The sequence below is a fragment of the Thermobia domestica genome, chromosome 11 (assembly GCF_964235325.1).
Source record: "Thermobia domestica chromosome 11, izTheDome1.hap1.1, whole genome shotgun sequence".
Taxonomy (NCBI): domain Eukaryota; kingdom Metazoa; phylum Arthropoda; class Insecta; order Zygentoma; family Lepismatidae; genus Thermobia; species Thermobia domestica.
The window spans coordinates 75,342,399-75,362,232 of record NC_137464.1 but is presented as its reverse complement, the minus strand read 5'-3'; the positions used below and the strand labels follow the sequence as shown (position 1 = coordinate 75,362,232).

Below are 19,834 nucleotides of genomic sequence, written 5' to 3'. Positions count from 1 at the left end.
ACTGCATATTCTCGCGCACTAACTACTTGTGCTAGTGCTGTATTGCGTGATAGTGAGTAGTATGTGTAAGTGGATGTAGTGTGCTTTCGTGTACGCAATAGGCCAAGTATTAATCGTGCAAAGTGGAAGATCTTTCCGGTATTCAAAGAGGACAAACTGGGTGAACTGTTCATTGAAGGAAGTGCATCCAAAGTGATGGCGCCATATAGAAGTCGTGGCAAGACCACCAGAGAAGTCTCGGACGGAAACCAAACTTAGATGAGAGGAATCACCGGACATTGAAAAGGACCGTCACAAAAACCGTACAGTTATGCTTTATCACTATCAAACGCTTTGGAAATATCAATAAATATGCATAGTAATATTACATATTTTTTGCAAGAATATCATAAATATCTATACTTAAAACATCACAGTTTTTCAAAACCATGCTGAGAAGGGGAAATTAGGTTTGGGTGGAAACGAAATTAATTAACTGTAACAACGCGAATGAGGAAGATTATTATTCTATTCATTAGCTTAATAAACAGCCCAAGAAGAACAAGAATCAGCCAGGAGATGCACATTTAACTGAATGATCTTGGTAATCATATAGATTTATAGTTTTCTATAGTCGGAGTACATTAAGCCTTAAGTAGCCTTACAATGCTCATTTAAGTAGGAATATATCTTATGATGTTGGGAAACATAGAAAATCTTTTGTCCACAATGGGAATTAAACATGAATCGTGCGCACCAAGCACTGGAAACTCGTAGAAGTACTACTTACTGTAAATATCTTTCGAAAATATGCATTTAAAAATAAATTTTAAAACTGAAAGATGGTTTCCATTGTGGCGTGGAAGCGACGGTTATACTACGTGACTATTCAGCTAAGTTGTGAATAAGGTGGGACTATTCAGCTAAGGTGGGAAGGATTTTCCTCCCCAAATCCACTATTGCGCATGTCTTCGAGATTTTGGACTGAAACATAGAAAAGTTTCGAACTGGAGGAGCGTGGAATTGAGATTTGAAATTCATAGTAAATATATAAAGAATCAAATATAAAATATATTACTTACTATAACCTGGGCACTTGGATAAGCCACCTGACATTAGTGCCGTGAACATTCCACTCAAGGGCCCATTTGGCTAATTTATCCCACTCATCGGCACTTCTTCCGTAGATGGAAAGCCGGAGCTCTGCATTTTGGTATTTGCTCTCTTCAAGATCAGACATAACTTCCTGGTAAATAAAATAAAGGAAGATACAGTACACACAGAATACAGAACATACTTTACAAAAGCTAAGTATCTATTTGGTGCGCTTTGAAATGGCAAAATATATTTCTTCACTGACTATATTTCGAAATCTTGCGGAATTCATAATCTGAGTCATTGAGAATACCAGATTTACAGGAGATTCTTATTTATATTCTTGAAGAATAAAACATTTTACCATTATTAAAAAACGGATAAATGTTGTAGAAACAGGAGCGTCATTTTAGACTTCACTTGAGGAGGGCAAAAGCACCACTAACATAAGACTTCCACGTTTTGTACTGGTATATTAGTAGACAATCTATTAAAGTATATGTATTCCTCAAACTCTTGGGGGGGGACAATTTCCCCCTCCTGCCCCCCTAAATGACGCCCCTGTGTAGAAACGAAGAAAAATACACTGTGACTTTTCATATATAATTTACTTTTAGAGTTTGTATTGTTTCATATAAAATTTACTTTTAGAGTTTGTAAAAATATGTTACTAGCAACAGTGATCATTTTCTTGAAAATACTACTGCTAATCTTATCATTATTAAAGATTTTTATGGCACACAAACGCGGACCATGAATTAAAAACACCTTTAGGAGGGACAGTGACACAGCGGTAGGATGCTTACTTGTAGTATGTGGGGTTCCTGGTTCGATACCCGGCCAAGTAAGTTTGTAGAGGACAACATCGTGCATGTGAGTTTTCTCGGGGTACTCCCGTTTCCCTTCACATTGATATTTCATCATCATTCACTTGCCTTAATCATCCGTCTCTCTCTCTCAGCCTAAGATAAACATGTGCCGCCATGACCTTCGAAGGAGGTAAAAAAATCGCCGCAAGAGCTCCAACTGCATCAGTTTTAATTGGCCAACTCTCTTTTCTTAGCTTGCCTGATCTCTGAGAGATTTACCTAACCCAAGCTTCTTAGTCTGCTTGAAGGTCTGAGGTTCCTTGCCCACTTAGCTTGCCTGGAGCTCTGTGAGATGTCAACCACTCATTTTCTTTACCTAGAGTACTGAGAGATGCTCACCGCAACCAATTAGCTTGCCTGAAGCTCTGTGAAACTCAACTCCTCTCTGCTTGTTGGGAGATTCAATCGCAACTATTTGGCTTGCTTAGAGCTCTGTGGTTTCCTAATCATACTCCTTAGCTTGTCTGAAACTCTAGAGATCCTACCTTTAGTTGCCTGGGCCTAAAGACCACCCGTTTATCAACCAAAAATTGACATTAAAAACTTAACATTAGTCTTTAGACTTCAGTTATAGTAATTTGTATGTAACAAGATTTTGTAATAAGAAGTCGTGGGAGAAGAAGCCCAAAATCCCGTGTACTAATTGCTCTATCTACTGCCCTAGCAGGGTATTTTTACAGTATATTCGTGGGACGTCAAACTGCAAGACTTAATTTCATTTCAAAACACTTTTTAACGAATGTATGTTAGTACGGATGATAAGTTACACCGAATAATTACGTAGCATGTACGTTGAGAAATCTAATTTGTGTAAGCATTACCGCTACATTTAAAACAACTACAGTTCTCCTTAAGACGAGTGGTCAGCTACTTATGAACACATTTAGGATACTCATAATTTTGATTATGATATAAAAAATAAAAAATAAAAACCATCGCAAATATGGAAACTAAGAATCTGTTAGTTTTGTATGCGATTTTCAGTAATAAAAATTGTTATCCAGAATACTCCAGTCTTTGTTTATATTACTTTTATCCGTATTCAGTTTAGTTTTTTTTTAAAACCTTATGTAAAATACTACTAATAATGAAGATCTGTGTCGACCTCGATGTCCGAAATGTTATATTTTCTGGAGCTCCGTTTTCTAGATAATCCTGCCATAGTTACTTCGCTTTCTTTGAAGTCCTTGATAAGCTTCTGAATTCTGGTGCCAATATTCCTTTTCAGTCATGCGTGTGTAGGAATTATTACAATCACATTTCTTTTGTATATATATCACATAGAAAGTTGGTCACAAAGTAATTCTTGTAAGATGAGATTTTTTTTTTCTGTGTTAATAGACGGTTTCAATCTAAATATTGTATTATAATTATTAATAATTTTGACTATCTGTAAGACAAATACGGGAGAAAGAAATTCAGTTAAACCAATATTTTTTTTGTTGCATTTCCGCTCGTAGATGAGGAAGTCTTTTAAACTAATGAGTGCCATCTTTAACGAGTTCTTTAATTACATTCATTGTCTTCTTCCCAATTGATAAATGAACTTTTTTCTGTAATTTTACTTTATTTAAATCATTATGTGTGGAAACTAATCTCTAAGTTCTAAGAAACATATTAATCTACACACTACTTGTACCATGTTTGAATGAATGGATCTTTTGTGGACGTAAATATTGCTTGCAGTGGGTTTCCTGTATATTGTAGATACAAGTTTATTGTATTTTATGTAGAAAAACAATCTAAATAATTAAGTGAATTATCCTTTTCGTACTCGATGGTAAATTTCAATCTTGGATTCATTTTGCTAACATCTTATATATATATATATATATATATATATATATATATATATATATATATATATATATATATATATATATATATATATATATATATATATATATATAACTGATTATCCATTCTATAAATAAAAAGGGCACCTTCCGCACAGCGATATTAATAATAATATGGTGACAACGATGAAGAGGAAAATAAATTAATTTTTTGGCAAAATACTAATTTCAAAATGATTCATCACAATGTTAACAGGCGAGAGAAAAAAATAACTCAAAAGGTCTATCCCAAAAGTAAGGTAACAAGTAAATCAAATAAGAAGTGGGATTTCCTTCCCATTTTGACCAAAACTCATTTGGTATGGACTAAGTTGCTAATAAGTATAGGTTTAAAGTTGGTTAGAAATCAGCTTTTAATATCAAAAACCCGTATTGATTTTAAAAAGTACTTTAGGAACACACAGGACATAAATGATTCATCGGGTTTTAAAGTACTATGTTAAAAAAAGTGTATAATACATACAATAATAAACGATACATGAAAATATATAGAAACTGACCAAGTTTCAGACATACTGATACAAATGTACGATGTGGTTTCCTTTCGTCACATTACACATATCTATCCGGTAGTCTACTTCACCCTACACACACTCTAGTGTATATCTCTACTAATGGCTGTAAATGTAGCTATAATGCAATCCTGGAACTCATCCAAGGTTGTTGGTAGTTGAGGCGCATACACTGTCTTTTACATTCCCCAAAAGGAGAAAAATCACAAACTGTCATGTCGGGAGATCCAAAGGACTATGGGAATGGCGCTGAGTCGTTTTCAGTTCATCGTCCAATCCTACGGTGTACAACGAAATGCTTGGAAGTCCTGTGCTTTTACATTTACACAGGGGGCCAGTGTCCTTAAACTGTCAATACTATTTAAGATTGCTTTGGTGACCTGGTGGTGCAGTTACAAATTATCTATGGAATGCATGTTTCACAGTAACAACAGAAACGCATTTCTAATATTCCAAAACAGAATGGTTTCTGGTGCATTCTGGAAACTAAGTTTGTGCTGCCCTCTGTCGCCACGAGCCAAGATTACGAATATGGAAAATTAAACTTTCCTATGTTCTTTCGTTTCATCATTAGTACAAACTTATTGTCGTAATAGTTTCCGATATATTTCACTTTAAAACTAGATGAATCATTGGTAAGAGATTCCAACTATCAAGATTCGGCTGTTTCTGGCTTGTCGAAACATTTAGCAATGTAAAACTACATTATTATGATTCTCACGATTATCACCAAATACTTTCTTCAATAGGAAGGAAAGTGTATGAATTTATATGAATATTAGGAGAAAGAAGCCAAACTAAATCTGGATAAGGATTGGGAGAAAAATTTAAGTTACCTTGAAGTGTATCATACCTTACAACTTACAAAGAGTGAGAAAGTGGCTTGACTGGACCGGGACTCAAACCCGGGATCTCCGGCATACCGTGCCGATGCGTTAACCACTGCACCACCCAGTCCGCTTCCCAGAACAGCCAAACACACTCTCACTCCTGCAGTCGGTGCTCCCTTTTCATTAATATATAGGTATCATACCTTACTTTTCCGAGAAAGGAAATGCTTTAAGGTTTCACTTAGAAGCACCTGGACGTGGGGAATTGTGAACACTGACTGTGTTTATATTCTGCAAGTGTATACTGGTCCGTGAATGCTTATCGCTGTTTGCCGGCTTTTGACAGATTACGAATCATCATTCTGTTGTCGTATGAAGAAGTGAATTTCTGTGCACTTAATTTTAAGTATTAGCCTCGGTATCTATTAATGTCATTAAGGTTATCATACTGATGAAGGGAATAGAAAAACTCTTGAAAATTTTTCACATGATTAATACACAAGCATAATACGAACAATTTTAATATATACGCGTATGCTGAAATGTGGATTCCTTTCGGTCAACTTTTAGCAATTCCTAACGAATAGGTCCATTTCAGTACAATTCAGTGTAAATAGGATAAATACTATAGTCCGCGTACTCAAATTGGCGTATGGCATCAGCCAATAAGCTCGCAGTGCGCTGTTACTAAACCTTCAGAGAGGAAACTAATCATTCATAATTGATTTTGTTCATATTTGTGGACAATTATGAATGATTAGATTCCTCCCTGAAGGTTTAGTAACAGTGCACTGTGAGCTTATTGGCTGATGCCACACGCCAATTCGGGTGAAGTGGACTATAGGAATATTATACGTTTGAGTTAAATCTTCCTTTAAGGACCGAAGCTATAGACGCGAATATAAATTTAACGAAGAATATAAACAAAGTGTACTCCAGACAAGAATATAAGGTATTTCCCGCACAAAAGGTGACAACGCTAATGATAACTAGAATAAGTTCAGGGAGTATCATGAACTTAATTAGAAGCTACGAAGAAAACTATATATTTCTCTAGAGAACGTTCACATTTTGAAATAATTCTATGGTTATTGCAAACCACTTATTATAATGGAGTATACAAAATTTCAACAGGGGAGGTGGTTTCAATCTTCCAAGTTCGTAACGTTTCAAGACTTTCGTGTACATATCTTAATGTGGAAATGCTAATTTTTATATACATATAGATCTTGTTCAACGGGGGGAAAGGAGTTACAACGCGGAAACTCTAGTTTACGTGCGCCACTGACTTATTACAATGTAAGTAGTACTAACTTACCTTGATAATCTGGGCAAAATACTTCCCCTTGATGTGATTATCTGTCTTCATAAATACTTCTCTCAGCCTGCTCTCTCCAATAGGGTTGTATTTCGAGTTGAACTTATCGAAGCGATGGAAAGTGTTCCTATCCTAAGGAGCAGAAATAAAATTATTATGCGACTAGACCGTTAAAATACGCAAATAAAACATATCACGAATTCATTTATGTTGTGTTTTGTATCAGTGTTTGAGAGCAAGTTACAATTTCAGTGATTATTCAATCTATCATTTTCCTCAGAGTACTTAGAAAGGATGAGTACTTCACTCATTATAGCGAAACTTAAATTTCAACATACAATGCAATAAAACACAGGTAAATTTCATACGTGCAAAAATCTACTATTTTCCAACTGGAGATGCATTTTAGTGAGCAATTTTTACAAGAAATTCGAAGCTGAACTCAATACAATATACCTTCCCACCGTTTGGACCGTTCCAGTGCGTTGTGTATGTGCTATATCCTAACTGATTCATTGAATGGCTGTCATCAATAAAGACTATGCATACAAGGTCTACAATTTAATTAAGTCTGATGAAGATCGGATGAATTTTATCGATCGCATTTTAGTAAAATTTCTTGATTTTGTAAGTCAAAACTCCAAATTTGATAGCCAATAAGTCGGGAACCAAAGACCTGCATATCATAATAGCTCAAATGTGTACTAATCTTCAGAAGGTCTACCAACATGCAAAATTTGATCGAGCTCGCATGAACTTCAGTTGAGTCCAAACCCAATTTTGATGGCTAATAAGTCGGAAACCAAAGATCCATAGACAATAATATTTCACATACGTACTAAGCTCATTGACATCTATCACGATGCTAAATTTGGTTAAGTCTTACCGATCGCTAACGATATACACTATCCTAGTGATTTTATTTCATTTATGTATTTATTATTTTATTTACTTATTTTTTATTTTATTCATTACTTTTTTTTTTAAAAAAAAGGAAAATAACATGAAGAGTGAAAATAGGAAGTTTCTATGAAGGAAAAAAGTGGTACTTGGTAATTAAACTGAATTTATCTTTAATAACTACAGTATTGCTGAGCTTCGTAAACAATACAGTAAGTTAGTCAGTTAAATGAAGTAAGAACAACGCTTTTTGATGTCTACTTACCGCATGTACATCCAGCATATCGACCGTGAGATCATAGGAAGTGAGATTCATAGATTGGAACACTTCTTTAAGAGTCATTTCTCCTTTGACTTTGTCTTTGCACACGACCTCATTCGCCTGGGTTTTCAAAGTCTTCTTAATAAACCTTAAAAGGTGTTTCTGGTTCATACAGGAAGCGGCGTGGATATGAGTGTCTACCTATTGGAAAAATACAACATACTGTAACGAAATATTTGACTTATAATTACTTATGGAATACATTGCAATACCTTAAATTTTACTCACTAGTAATGTTTCTCGTCAATTTTTTTCTTCAGTATTTCGGTGAAACACTCGGTCACTCATCTTCAAACACTCGGTCACTCATCTTCTTTCGGTGAAACACTCATAATGGCTGTTAATTTTTTCCTTTTTTCCTTAACAGTGATAATTTTTCAATATTGCTTAATATTATATCGATACTTATGGTTGCTTATCTTTTCCAAAAGTTACTGATTGTTCTTTTATTTTACTATATAACTATCTAGCATTACATATTATATATATATATATATATATATATATATATATATATATATATATATATATATATATATATATATATATATATATATATATATATATATATATATATATATATATATATATATATAGTATTTATCAGAGTTACAACAAAACGTAAGAAGAGAAACCGTCTCCAAATATGATGTTTTCAACCTAAAATGAAAGATTTTTTTTTAATCGGATGAGCCGTTTGGACTGTACACTCTTCATGCTTCCAATATTAAATGAAAATGCAACGTTGCCATTTACCTAGACTCATAAGTGAATGAAGTTACTGTCTCTTACACTAACGTTTCGATGGCCAGTTCCCATTTCAAACAGTAACTTCATTCACTTATGTTGTGGGTCCAGGTAAATGGCAACATTGCATTTCCGTTTAACATTGGAAGCATTAAGAGTGTACGGCCCAAACGGCTCATCCGATTTAAAAAATTCTTTCACTTTAGATTCTAAACATTATATTTGGAGACAGTTTTTTAACTCTTACATTTTGTTGTAATTCTGATAATAACAGAGTTACCCTATGTTAGGAGACTTTTGAGACACTCTGTACATATTATCTATCTATCTACATTATATATAAATATATATATTACATCTAATGTTACTGTAGCTACTTAATTTCTAATAGCCTTTAGTATTGGTATTTTAGGTTTTTTAAAATGGATTTTTCTTATCAGACCGTCCTCATAATTTAAATTGCTGTGAGAACAACGTAGCCACATCATACTATTTTCCTATTTTTTACAACCATATGTAAACATCAAATTTTAATTCATGTGATTCAGAGCGTATTATGTGCATTAATGAAAATTTTTCCTCTTTTTTTGTTTGTTTGTTTATTTGTTTTGTTGGCTGATAAACGATAAAGGAAATCTTGATAATGACTGAAACTGTATTATTACCAAACAAAATAAAATCAAGAATTAGGAAAAATGTTTATTACATGTTTATTGATTAAATACACATAATACGCTCTGAATTACATGAATTAAAATTGAGATTTGCATACAACTATAGAAAACAGAAAAATAGTATGATGCGGCTACGCTGTTCACATAGCAATTTTTAAGTTTACATATGGTTACAAAAATATAGGACAAATGTTTGAACTGGCTACAATGTTCTCAACGATTTAAATTAATTGTATGTTAAGTGATTATAATATTTTGATAAGAATTCATAAAAAAAAGTCTAAAATACTAATATACCAGATTATTAATTAACTAAGTAGTGCACTAATATTAGGGCTACATACATATATTGTTATATAGTAAAATAATAAAAGCAATCTGTGTCTATTATGAAAGGTAGGAGACCATGAATACCGCAATATTCATAAATTGTCACTGTTGAGAAAAACAAATGAAGACTGTGTTCTGGAAAAGGACTTAAGCCATTGTGAGCACCTAAGATGAGTCACCGAGTGTCTTACTTGAAATACTGGAGAAAAAATTTACGAGGGATATTACTAGGTGAGTAAAATTTTAAATATTTGACTTAATTAACAAATATTACTATTTTAGAAAATAAACGTTGTTGTCATAAACAAGCCGTAGAAGTTTTTAAGCACTAATTACTGTCAACTATTACACTACTTTCCAACAATAATAATAATAATAATAATAATAATAATAATAATAATAATAATAATAATAATAATAATAATAATAATAATAATAATAATAATAATAATTCGCTATTTCTAATACTTTTGCTCTGATACCTGTCGACAGACCGACTGATATAGCCGTTCTGTAAGACTTTCATTACGTATACAGGGTGGTCCATTTATAATGATAGTAGTAAATATCTCAGAAATCGTAAAAGACAGAGAAGAAAAATCTTGCACCAAGAAACTATAGGGAGGGGTGACAATGTCCTAGGGATTTTGTAACATCACCGGATGAACAGTGTTGCCAATCCAACATAAAATTGTGTGTTTTTCGAATGGCACTACATCAGGTTATTACATATTTCAAATTAACATGTAAAACGAAAACTTAAAATACCACATTTATTATTCAGTGTTGCAAACTAAGGATGTTATAGTATTACAAGTATCCAAAGTTTGGAAGCCTGTATCACACATACAGCACAATGAAGATGGACAGGATAATGGACTTCAAAAGTACCTTAGAATTGGATACCATGGTTATGGTATGGCTTGTTTCGAATGATAGGAACGAAGTTACAAGGGCTTGAAAATTTGATTTTTTTTTTTTTTTGACAAGATTTATTTCGAAAAAAATACTCTTCGAAAGAACAATATCTAGTTACTTGTATCGTTTGCAATTGACAAAGAAATCATTTTGCAGTTTACAGTACTTCGATATCTCAAACCGTTCCGGAGATATGATAAAAATTGAAGAAGTTTGCAACATTGCTTAAAAAAAATGCGAGTACTTGTTGTAATTACAACTACTAAAAGCTTTTCCTGCAATGTTATAAAAGAAAAAGAACAATGATTTTAAATATTTTTCACAAATACATCATTTTCGGCAGTGTTACGAACTATATCATACTTACCAATATATATCTATATATTATGATAAAAAGGCCTAGTTAATCTATAATAAAGATTATAGACAGCCTTGTAAGAAAGTTGTATTTAGTTTATATATATATAATTACACATTTTCTTAATCCATTCACACACTTCATTACCTTTCTAATATTGTAGAAATCACGATGTGGCACTGCTTTCTGAGCCGTTAGTTCTCGAAGTTCATTGAGTAGAACATGCAGTTGATATTTTGAAGTCAAATATGACAATCTTTTGTAACAAAAGGATTTCCTGGAAATGACAAAATAAATAAATATTCACGATATATAGATACTAAAAACTAAAGTTAAGTACCCATTTTCAGTTCATCCATACATGACACTATTGCAGTTAACAGATAAAGGTGGTGATAATGAAATCAAGAATTACCTTTCAATAAAGAAGGTAAGAAAATAAATTATTTACTTCAGTGTCATTCAATTATATCATGTTGACTTAAAAATAAATAAATAAATAAATAAATAAATAAAAACTATAAACGAGTTAATGACTATAATTCAATTGATACAACTTGTCCCTTGTGACAGTTGCTTTCCTCTGTTTTTTTCCTTCCTGCACGTGGTCATAACAATCAGCCAAGAAGGACTGTTTCTATGGCAACAGCATGTTCAGCCAATTATAGTAGCTCATTTCTCTCGCTCTGCAGTGGTAAACATTCCACTCTCTCCGCACGTTGCCAGTTTGAATATAAACAAATGCACATTGTTTTAGTCGAATGTCAACTTGAATTGTGGCCCTTCTGATTATTGAAAGCGTCATTTAGTTTTATAAAACTGAGATTTACTTGCAGTGAATAATTTCGTGTTTTGTGTATACGGTACTTTAGTGTTTAGTGCATTATTTATTTCTGATTCTCTCTTATTATTTATTTATTTATTTATTTATTTTGTGTGTGACTCTCCTCTGAAATGGATGAAGCGGCCCAAAGTGCAAATCCTTTTCGTCGAAGACGGAGGCGACGAAGAATTCACTCACCTGTAAAGAAATATTCAAAAATTGGACAGGGTGTCGCTTTACGAGGCCAAGTTCGCGAAATGGTGTGTTCACTACGCGAATACTTTGAGTGGGAAAGAAAAAATGGTGGTCCTTTTATCGATGTCAATTGAGTTACAGAAAGGACAGCGACTGCCTTTAAAATTAGCAGAAAATCAGTAGTGCGAATTGGGAAAATAAAAATAAGGAAAGAGGAGGAACTTGAGCAGAAGGAAGAATAAGGAAAGGACGAGCCTGGACCATCGCAGGCATTGCTTGAAACTCAGGAAAACATAGCTGCTATGAAAAGAAGGTCACAAATCTCGATTCATTCCAGCGGATGGCCTTCGTCGTTACATTTACGCATATTATATGCGCAAGGAGCATCCTATATTAAGCAAGCTCCAAGCCGGTCTTAAAGAAGCGAACTTGTTGTACAGAAGTAAGTTCTTTGCTTAGAAGCTGTTTCATAGGCCTGGGGTTCGAATTTAACAAATTCTCCAAACGCACAGTGCTGATGGAAAGAAGTGACATCATGGCTTGGCGTTGTCGGTACCTCAGAGGTATGAAGAAATGTAATTATAATAATGTAGTTTGGTTAGATGAGACATGGGTCAATGCAGCCCACATTAGAAAAAGGCTGGACCGATTATACTGCGCATAGTACAATGAACGCACTAATAGGTAAGGGGGAAAGAATAATTGTTCTTGATGCTGGTATATCTCGTGGTTTTGTCCCAAATTGTCTCCTCATTTTCAGATGATGATAATAATAATAATAATAATAATAATAAAAACTGGTGATTATCACGAGGTAATGAACTCCGATACATTTACGAAGTGGTTCCAAGAATCTATGTTGGAAAACATATCCCCTAAATCCATTACTGTTATGGACAATGCCCCATACCATTCCGTTATGCTCGACAAGCCTTCAACAACTCAGTCCCGGAAGTCTGAAGTCTTGGACTGGTTAAAGCGCAATACTAATGTGCAATTAGAGCCTGACATGAAGGCAGAGCTTTTAGAATTGGTGATCTTATACAAGCCCGAAATTTCTTCGTACAGAATCGACGAATTAGCAAGGGAAAAGGGTCACCAGGTCACCCTACCACGCCTACTTCAACCCTTTAGAAAATATTTGGGCGCAAGGGAAAATTAAAAAAAAAAAAAAATTACAGTGGCAGAAGTGGAAAGACTTACAAGAGAAGCAATTGATAGTGTCACTGCGGGAAACTGGGCTGCTGATGTTCAACATTCGAAGAAGCTTCTAGACGAGCAATGGGATAAAGAGGGAATTCTTGAACAGTGTGTGGAGGATATGATAGTCTCTGTTAATTCCAGCTCCGAAAGTGACAGTGATTCTTCACTGGAAGTATCCCCAATCACAATAAACGTACGTACATTTCTCTTTCTTCTTTAGTACTATATATATTAACTTTTAAAGTTATCGCAATAGAAGTGTCGAGAGTTCAAGATGAAGACGAATCATTTGTGATATGAAATATACAAATGTAAGTTCAGTAATTATAAAGAAGATTCAGTTCTGATGCTAGTAATTTCGCTACAGCTATAAGGAAATTTCTGTTTTCTGCAGTGAAAGTAAAAGTTTGCTACAGAAATAAAGTGAGAGAGAGTAATGGTTGGATTTACCGTATTTTAATATTGTACAGTATACAGTACAATATTACAATAATGTTTGTCTCTCTCATAAGTGCGTTTTTAAATAAGCATTCTACATTTAGTAAATGTTAATATGGAACAAGAAACAATTTACTCGTTCTACTCGTGTAGTTTCAAAACCCGACGCAAAAGCTGGCAACGTAGCATTGAGCACCACATGCGCGCAGCGAGCTGTCACAAGGGACAAGTAGTATCAATTGCACTTTAGATATTGATAAATTGACAATAAAATGGAAGGAATGCGACACAAAATATACTCGAAAAAAGAAGTGCTGTTTAATACAAGTGAAGTTCACTTTGAGAAAGAAATAAGATTCTCTGATTAATTAATGTTTTACGTCCTTCTTCAGCGCCGAGGCTACACGAAATGCAATTAATGTTCAGTGTTGATATATATTATGCTCAAATAAAAAAATAGGAAAATGGGTGATTCTTAACTGGAAAATGAAAATTAAATCGATTTTAGTTTAACGTTCCCGATAAACACCACCTCTATGAAAACATGTGTCGGGTGGGGAGGATGGGTGCTACAGTGAAATTTACAGCTATGTCGGCGGTAGTTCACTATCAGAAGAGCCATCCCTACCGATTTGGTCTAAATGGAGTAGCCAGACGAAGAGTGTTCTGGGGGAAGGTAGCAATTCTCCAGTGGTCAAATTAGCAAAAATCATAGTGATTGGTATGGAAATTTGGCCATTAGACCCCAGCATGGTCAGAATGATTTGACGACGGCTGGGGTATTGCGGGGTGGAAGGCAATGTGAACCACCACTACATTTTTCTCTAAATTGCTGACAGCAGAAAGAGAAATCATGTAAAATGGTCTTTCGCAGGTCTATATATAGATCCGGAGTTAAAAAGTCCCCCCATTCGGATCTCCGGGAGGTGGATATCGTGGGAAGGACTATTGGGTGAGAGAGTAACGATGTGGGAAAGGTAGATAAAGGAGACAGGCAAGAGCAAAAGGTTTAGGACAGGGACATCGAACCTACGTACCATGTTACAGGGAGGGAAATTAGAAAATCTTAAGAAAGAAATGAAACAAAATAATGAGGACTTGGTAGGAGTTTGTGGAGTTGGATGAGAAAGTAATGAGGAGTTGAACAGCGGAGGATATAAAATGTTTTACTTAGGTAATGAAAAGGACGGTCATAATGGTGTGGGAATAATTCTAGGTAAGCGCTTAAAAGAAAAGATAGTGAAAGTAGGAGTTGTTGATGACAGTTATCATGTTAAGACTTAAAGAAAAACAGACGGATCTAGTAGTGGTACAGACATACGCATCGACGGGTTCGCATAGAACTCAAGAAGCAGAGAAAAGTTATGAGAAAATTAAGGAAATTATAGACAAGGAGACGAGAGGTGAATGCATAATTGTAATGGGAGCTTTCAGTACAGTTGTGGAAGAAAAACAGAAGGTACTGTCGTTGGCAAATATGGTTTACGCGAAATAAAATAAAGGGGAGAGAGACTGGTCAATTTCTGTAGTTAGAATTCACTAGTAATTGGGAATACTTGGTTCAATCAGCACAAAAAAGAAGATATACATGGAAATACTCAATAGACAGCCGAAGATATAAAATATACTATGTTATTACTCAGCAGGATAGGTATTGAATAGCTCGAAGAACGTGAAAACCCTTTCCGGGTCCGACATTTTTTCTGATCATAACCTTGTGCTGACCGAAGTAGATATTCAACTGAAAAATGTAGGCAGAAGAAAAGTAGGCAACAAGATACTGAATACTGAAAAGTTGAAAAACAAGAAAGTAGGAAATCTTTTCGTTGAAAAATTTGAAGAAAAATAGTCAAATAATAGAAAGGACAGACGGTGGGAGCATATTCAACTTCCCATACAGCAGGCTGAAGAAGTAGTAGTAGGTTACCGCGAACACAAAATGGCTAAGAAACTATGACATACAGAACAGACGTTGGTGGAAACGAGGGAAAGGAAGACGTGGAAACAGACTGATAAGAAGAGACGAGAAAGAAAGAAAGATGTACAGGAAGTTAAACAAGGGTTATGAAGGGAAACAGAGCAAGGGATAACTTTTACAAAAGAAAATACAAGGACATAGAAGAATTAGAGTTGAGGAATATGAGAAAATTTACAAGGTGGTGAAATCTATGGAACTTTGGAGGAAGCAAGGGGATACTACGATGCACTAGAAAAGAAGAATGGGGACGTATCAGTGAGAGAAATGAAGTTTTAGGAAGGAGGAAAGAATATGTTGAGGACTTACACGAGAGCAGGAATACACCGTGTGGCCTAAATGTAGTAGAAAATGAAGTACACGAGGGTGATAAAGTGTTTAGTATTCTTTGGGATGAGTGTGAAAAGCTTTATTCGAGATTAGAAATGAGCCAACCAGGATTATAATATACCAATCGAATTCATAAGAATATGGTTGACAAGGGAAGAAAGAAATGTTCTGATTCTGCAATGAAATATATGAGAGTGGTCAAAGGATTTCCTGAAGACAATTATGATACCGATGGCTAAGAAATCGAACCTAGAGAGAGAGATCAGGATAATAGAACTATTAGTTTCATATCGCATGCACACACACACACACACACACACACACACAAAAAGGGCTTCGAATACTGAATAGAAGGTTGTATGAAAGAACAAATGAAAAGTTAAGGAGGAACAGTTCGGGTTCAGGACAGATAAGAACACAAGAGATCTAATTGGATTATTAAGGTAATCAGTGAAACGTTATAGAAAAAAGGAAAGGAGTGTATGCTATATTTATTGATCTAGAAAAGGCTTTTGACCGTGTGAACTGGAAATTGTTGTTTGGAGTTCTAAAGAAGCTTGGGTTAGAATAGAAAAATCGTAGACTCACAAGAAACTTATATATACGAACTAACAAAAGAATGCAATTGGAAGGAGTGTAAGACAGGGATGTTGTCTCTAACCAACATTATTTAGTACTTATCTAGAAGAAATAGTAAAAAAGATCCTACATGATGAACATTTCGGTAGAATAAGTACGAGTATACAGTTTGCAGATAACAGGGCTCATAGTGGCCTGGTCTCTTGTAAATAGTTGAAAAGTGACCAAAAGCACACGAAAAAGTGACCAAAAACTCATCATGCCCCTTTTTTCCTTTGTCAATTTCTCCATCACTTCTCTCTCTGATTGTTGTTTTGTTTCATCTTTTCTTCTTCTTTTTGAGCTTTCTCCTTTCTTAGGTTTTCTGTGTTGACGCAGAATGCTGCGCATATCATGGACCGAAAGGAAAAGGAATGAAGACGTACTAAAGGAAGCTATGAAGGACGACAGATCATGAAGATAATAGGAAAAAGAAGAAAGAGCATGCTTGACTATCTTATTCGACACTCCGATTGGATCACTGTAATAGAGGGAAAGGCAGAAGGAAAATCAGGAAGAGGAAGACCAAGGATAGAATATCTAGATGCAGTTACGAAGAGGAGGCCTTATCAAAGTACAAAAGAGCTCTCCCAGGCGAGAAAAAAGTTTTAAAATTTCCATGTTGCCCATCAACCTATGGTTGTGGTGAACAAGAAGAAGTATGCTTTGTAGTTACGGTAAGCAGACTTAGCAGATGTAAGAAGCTTCTCAGTAAGTGGAACCAGTTCTGGCCTATTTCCGAATTTCTTCATCCCAGACATTATATGTAACTTAGCACTGAGAGTTCTCAAAGCCGTGAAATATTCAAATTCATCACCTACTCTTAAGAACATATAAGGAGCATAACACAAGACGAACATGATAACCCACACAAACACACACACACACACACACACACACAACGTTGAGCGGAGCGTTAACTATTACGAGAGAAAACTAAAAGACTATTATGATTGAAGAAAGAATAGACACAGAAAGGTTCTCATCAATCCCACCTTGAGAGCTTAAGTATTTACCAACCATCCACTGTGTTTAGAAAGAATAAAAGCTGAAATGAGAATAAAGCTGACTGTTTCACATGTGGCAGGAAGTATTGAAGTTTTCAGAAGAGTAATGAGTAACAAGTTTCTGCCTTTTCCCATTTATTTTTATATTTTTCTTAGAAAACTGCCAATACAAAACACAAATCACAAGAAAAAGTCACTTTACCTTCCAAAAAAGTAACTGTTAGTGACAAATTTGAAAAAAAAAAAAAAAAAAACTTTTAGTGACCAACTTGAAAAAAAGTAACTTTTAGTTAAAAAAAAAAAAAAAAAGTGACTCGCTATGAGCCCTGAGATAATATGGTGTTTGTTGAGGAATCAGAAAAGGAAATCAGAAAGATGTAGAAAATTTGAAAAAGGACTGTGAAGAATATGGGATGTTAGAAAGACAAAAGCCATGGTGATTGGAACGAAACGGTCGGTGTCAAACATAGAAGTAGAGGGGAGAAAATAGAACAGGTGACTAGTTTTCGATACTTGGATAGTATTATTAGTAACGATATGAAGTGTGAACGTGAAATAAAGAAAAGTTAGGAATAGCGGTAGAAGCATTTAGGAGGAAGAAAAGTATTTTGTGGGACCTTGAGTAAAGAATTGAGAGAAAAGCTCATAAAATGTTTCATGTGGTGTTTGGGGTAGAAACAAATAATTTAAGATATTATTTAAAAAAGAAAGATAAATTGGTTGGGACATTGACTAAGAAGGAACTCCTAGAGACGTCCTAGAGGTCATGGTGGGAGGAAAGAGAGGGAGAGGGCAAAGGAGGCTACAATTGATGGACGGTATCTAAACAGAAAAAATCGTACGTGGAGACGACAAGGTTAGAAGAAAACCGTAGCACACGGAAGCTTCTCAGTTGCGGTAAGTGACCTCCGAATAATAGCAGAATATCTATTATGATTATGATGAGTTTAACGTCTCACAATTATGCCCTACATGATGAAACAATTATTGGAATGAATAGTTACGACATTACAAACCAGGCTTGGAATTATTGTAGCTATTCCAAATTAAGATTTTTTGATAGGGGGTTAATCTTCCAAAGCAGGACCCTTTGGTAGAAGTCTTCTTTCACTCCTATCGGTAGAAAATACCTAACCAGCACAAAAGTAATTTTTATTTCATTCCTGTTGGATCTATCAGTAATGACGGTTAGAAAAGTAACACTCATCTTAGATCCCAAGATTATATATGACCCGAATGCCGTAAAGTGGTGCGCTCTACCAATCTTAATTGTGGTATAAATTAAGATTATATACGTATGTAGCTGTTATTGGAAAAGTATGTAATAAAAAAACTAGAATACCACAATAAATATAGTATAGGACACAAAAACTCGTTCACCGCTAGTTTACGTGGCCTGACGTTAGAACTAGGAATCTGCAGCCGCTTTTCGATTACAGGAATACGTTTGTGGTTAACATACCAAGGGGTCACATTCAGAATGAGCGCTCTACAAGTCACTATGCTTCACAATTTTGTTTTAGAGGAAAGAGTATGCTCAATATAAGAAATAAACGACGTTTAAAAAGACCGAGAAAAAACAAAATAAGTGTTCCATTAATTACACATATATAAAGTCGTTGTCAGAGATCATATACAATGTGAAAAATGCGTTTTATAATTGGAGAAACAAGAGAGATCGTTACGAGGGGAAAATTGTTAATCTATTTAAATAAAAATTTTATTCCACAGTAAATGCTAATAAACAGATCAGTCATTTTCAAATCAACATACAGTAACTTGGAAATTATTACATACTGGGAAAAAATACGACATATCATAAATAAAAACTCATATTAACTAAAATAAAACAAGATCATGAAGTATCCAACCATGCAACAAAACAACTTTAAACAGAAGAAAAAGGCAAGATTCTTCTACGGGAAAAAAGAAGAGAGTTAAAATTCAAAACTAACAACTCTTATGAAGAAAAACACTCTCAAATGGCACACACTAAATTAAATAGGTATCATTACATGTTCTTTAATAACTGAATAAGTTCTGAACGAACTTCCAAGAAATTCAGTTTGGAAAATACCTAGAATAAAATAAAATGTATTTGCAGTATCAATAGTTTAATAAATAGATGATTTCAGAGTAGAAGCTTTAGGGACAAAAGGAACAAAATTTCTAACGTTATGATAAGGAGTTCTTATGGGGAAAACATCAATAAAGAATCTCTAAGAATATTATGAAAAAACTTAACATCGGCTATTGTCTATTGTCAACTAAAGACAAAAAATGTACAGATGGTGATCAGAAAAATGGAAACACCTGAATGAAATTGCAACTTACCAGATTAATATGGTGTCGGGCCACCTTTCGCCTTCAGAAAAAGCCTTGATGCGACGTGGGATGGAGGCATAGAGGTCGTGAATGGTAGCAAGTGGAATTTTACACCATTCCTTGTGCATGGCATCGGTCAGTTCTGTGAGAGAGAAGGAGGTGGAAATCGTCGCCGGAGTCGTGTTTCCAAGACGGACTACAGATGTTCAATT

At 34.6% G+C, this 19,834-nt stretch overlaps 1 protein-coding gene across 7 annotated transcripts in view; it reads right to left on the bottom strand.

Moving 5' to 3' along the window:
* Positions 1 to 1,061: 1,061 nt before the first annotated feature.
* LOC145664180 (AMP deaminase 2-like) overlaps positions 1,062 to 19,834 on the bottom strand; it is a gene marked incomplete at its 3' end in the record, with an annotated part of 333,717 nt that continues 314,944 nt past the window's right edge. For all 7 annotated transcript variants that reach the window (XM_081730614.1, XM_081730616.1, XM_081730612.1 and 4 more), the window contains 4 exon segments: positions 1,062 to 1,225; positions 6,460 to 6,591; positions 7,625 to 7,822; positions 10,856 to 10,985. In XM_081730614.1, coding sequence (XP_081586740.1) covers positions 1,062 to 1,225; positions 6,460 to 6,591; positions 7,625 to 7,822; positions 10,856 to 10,985 — 624 coding nt within the window.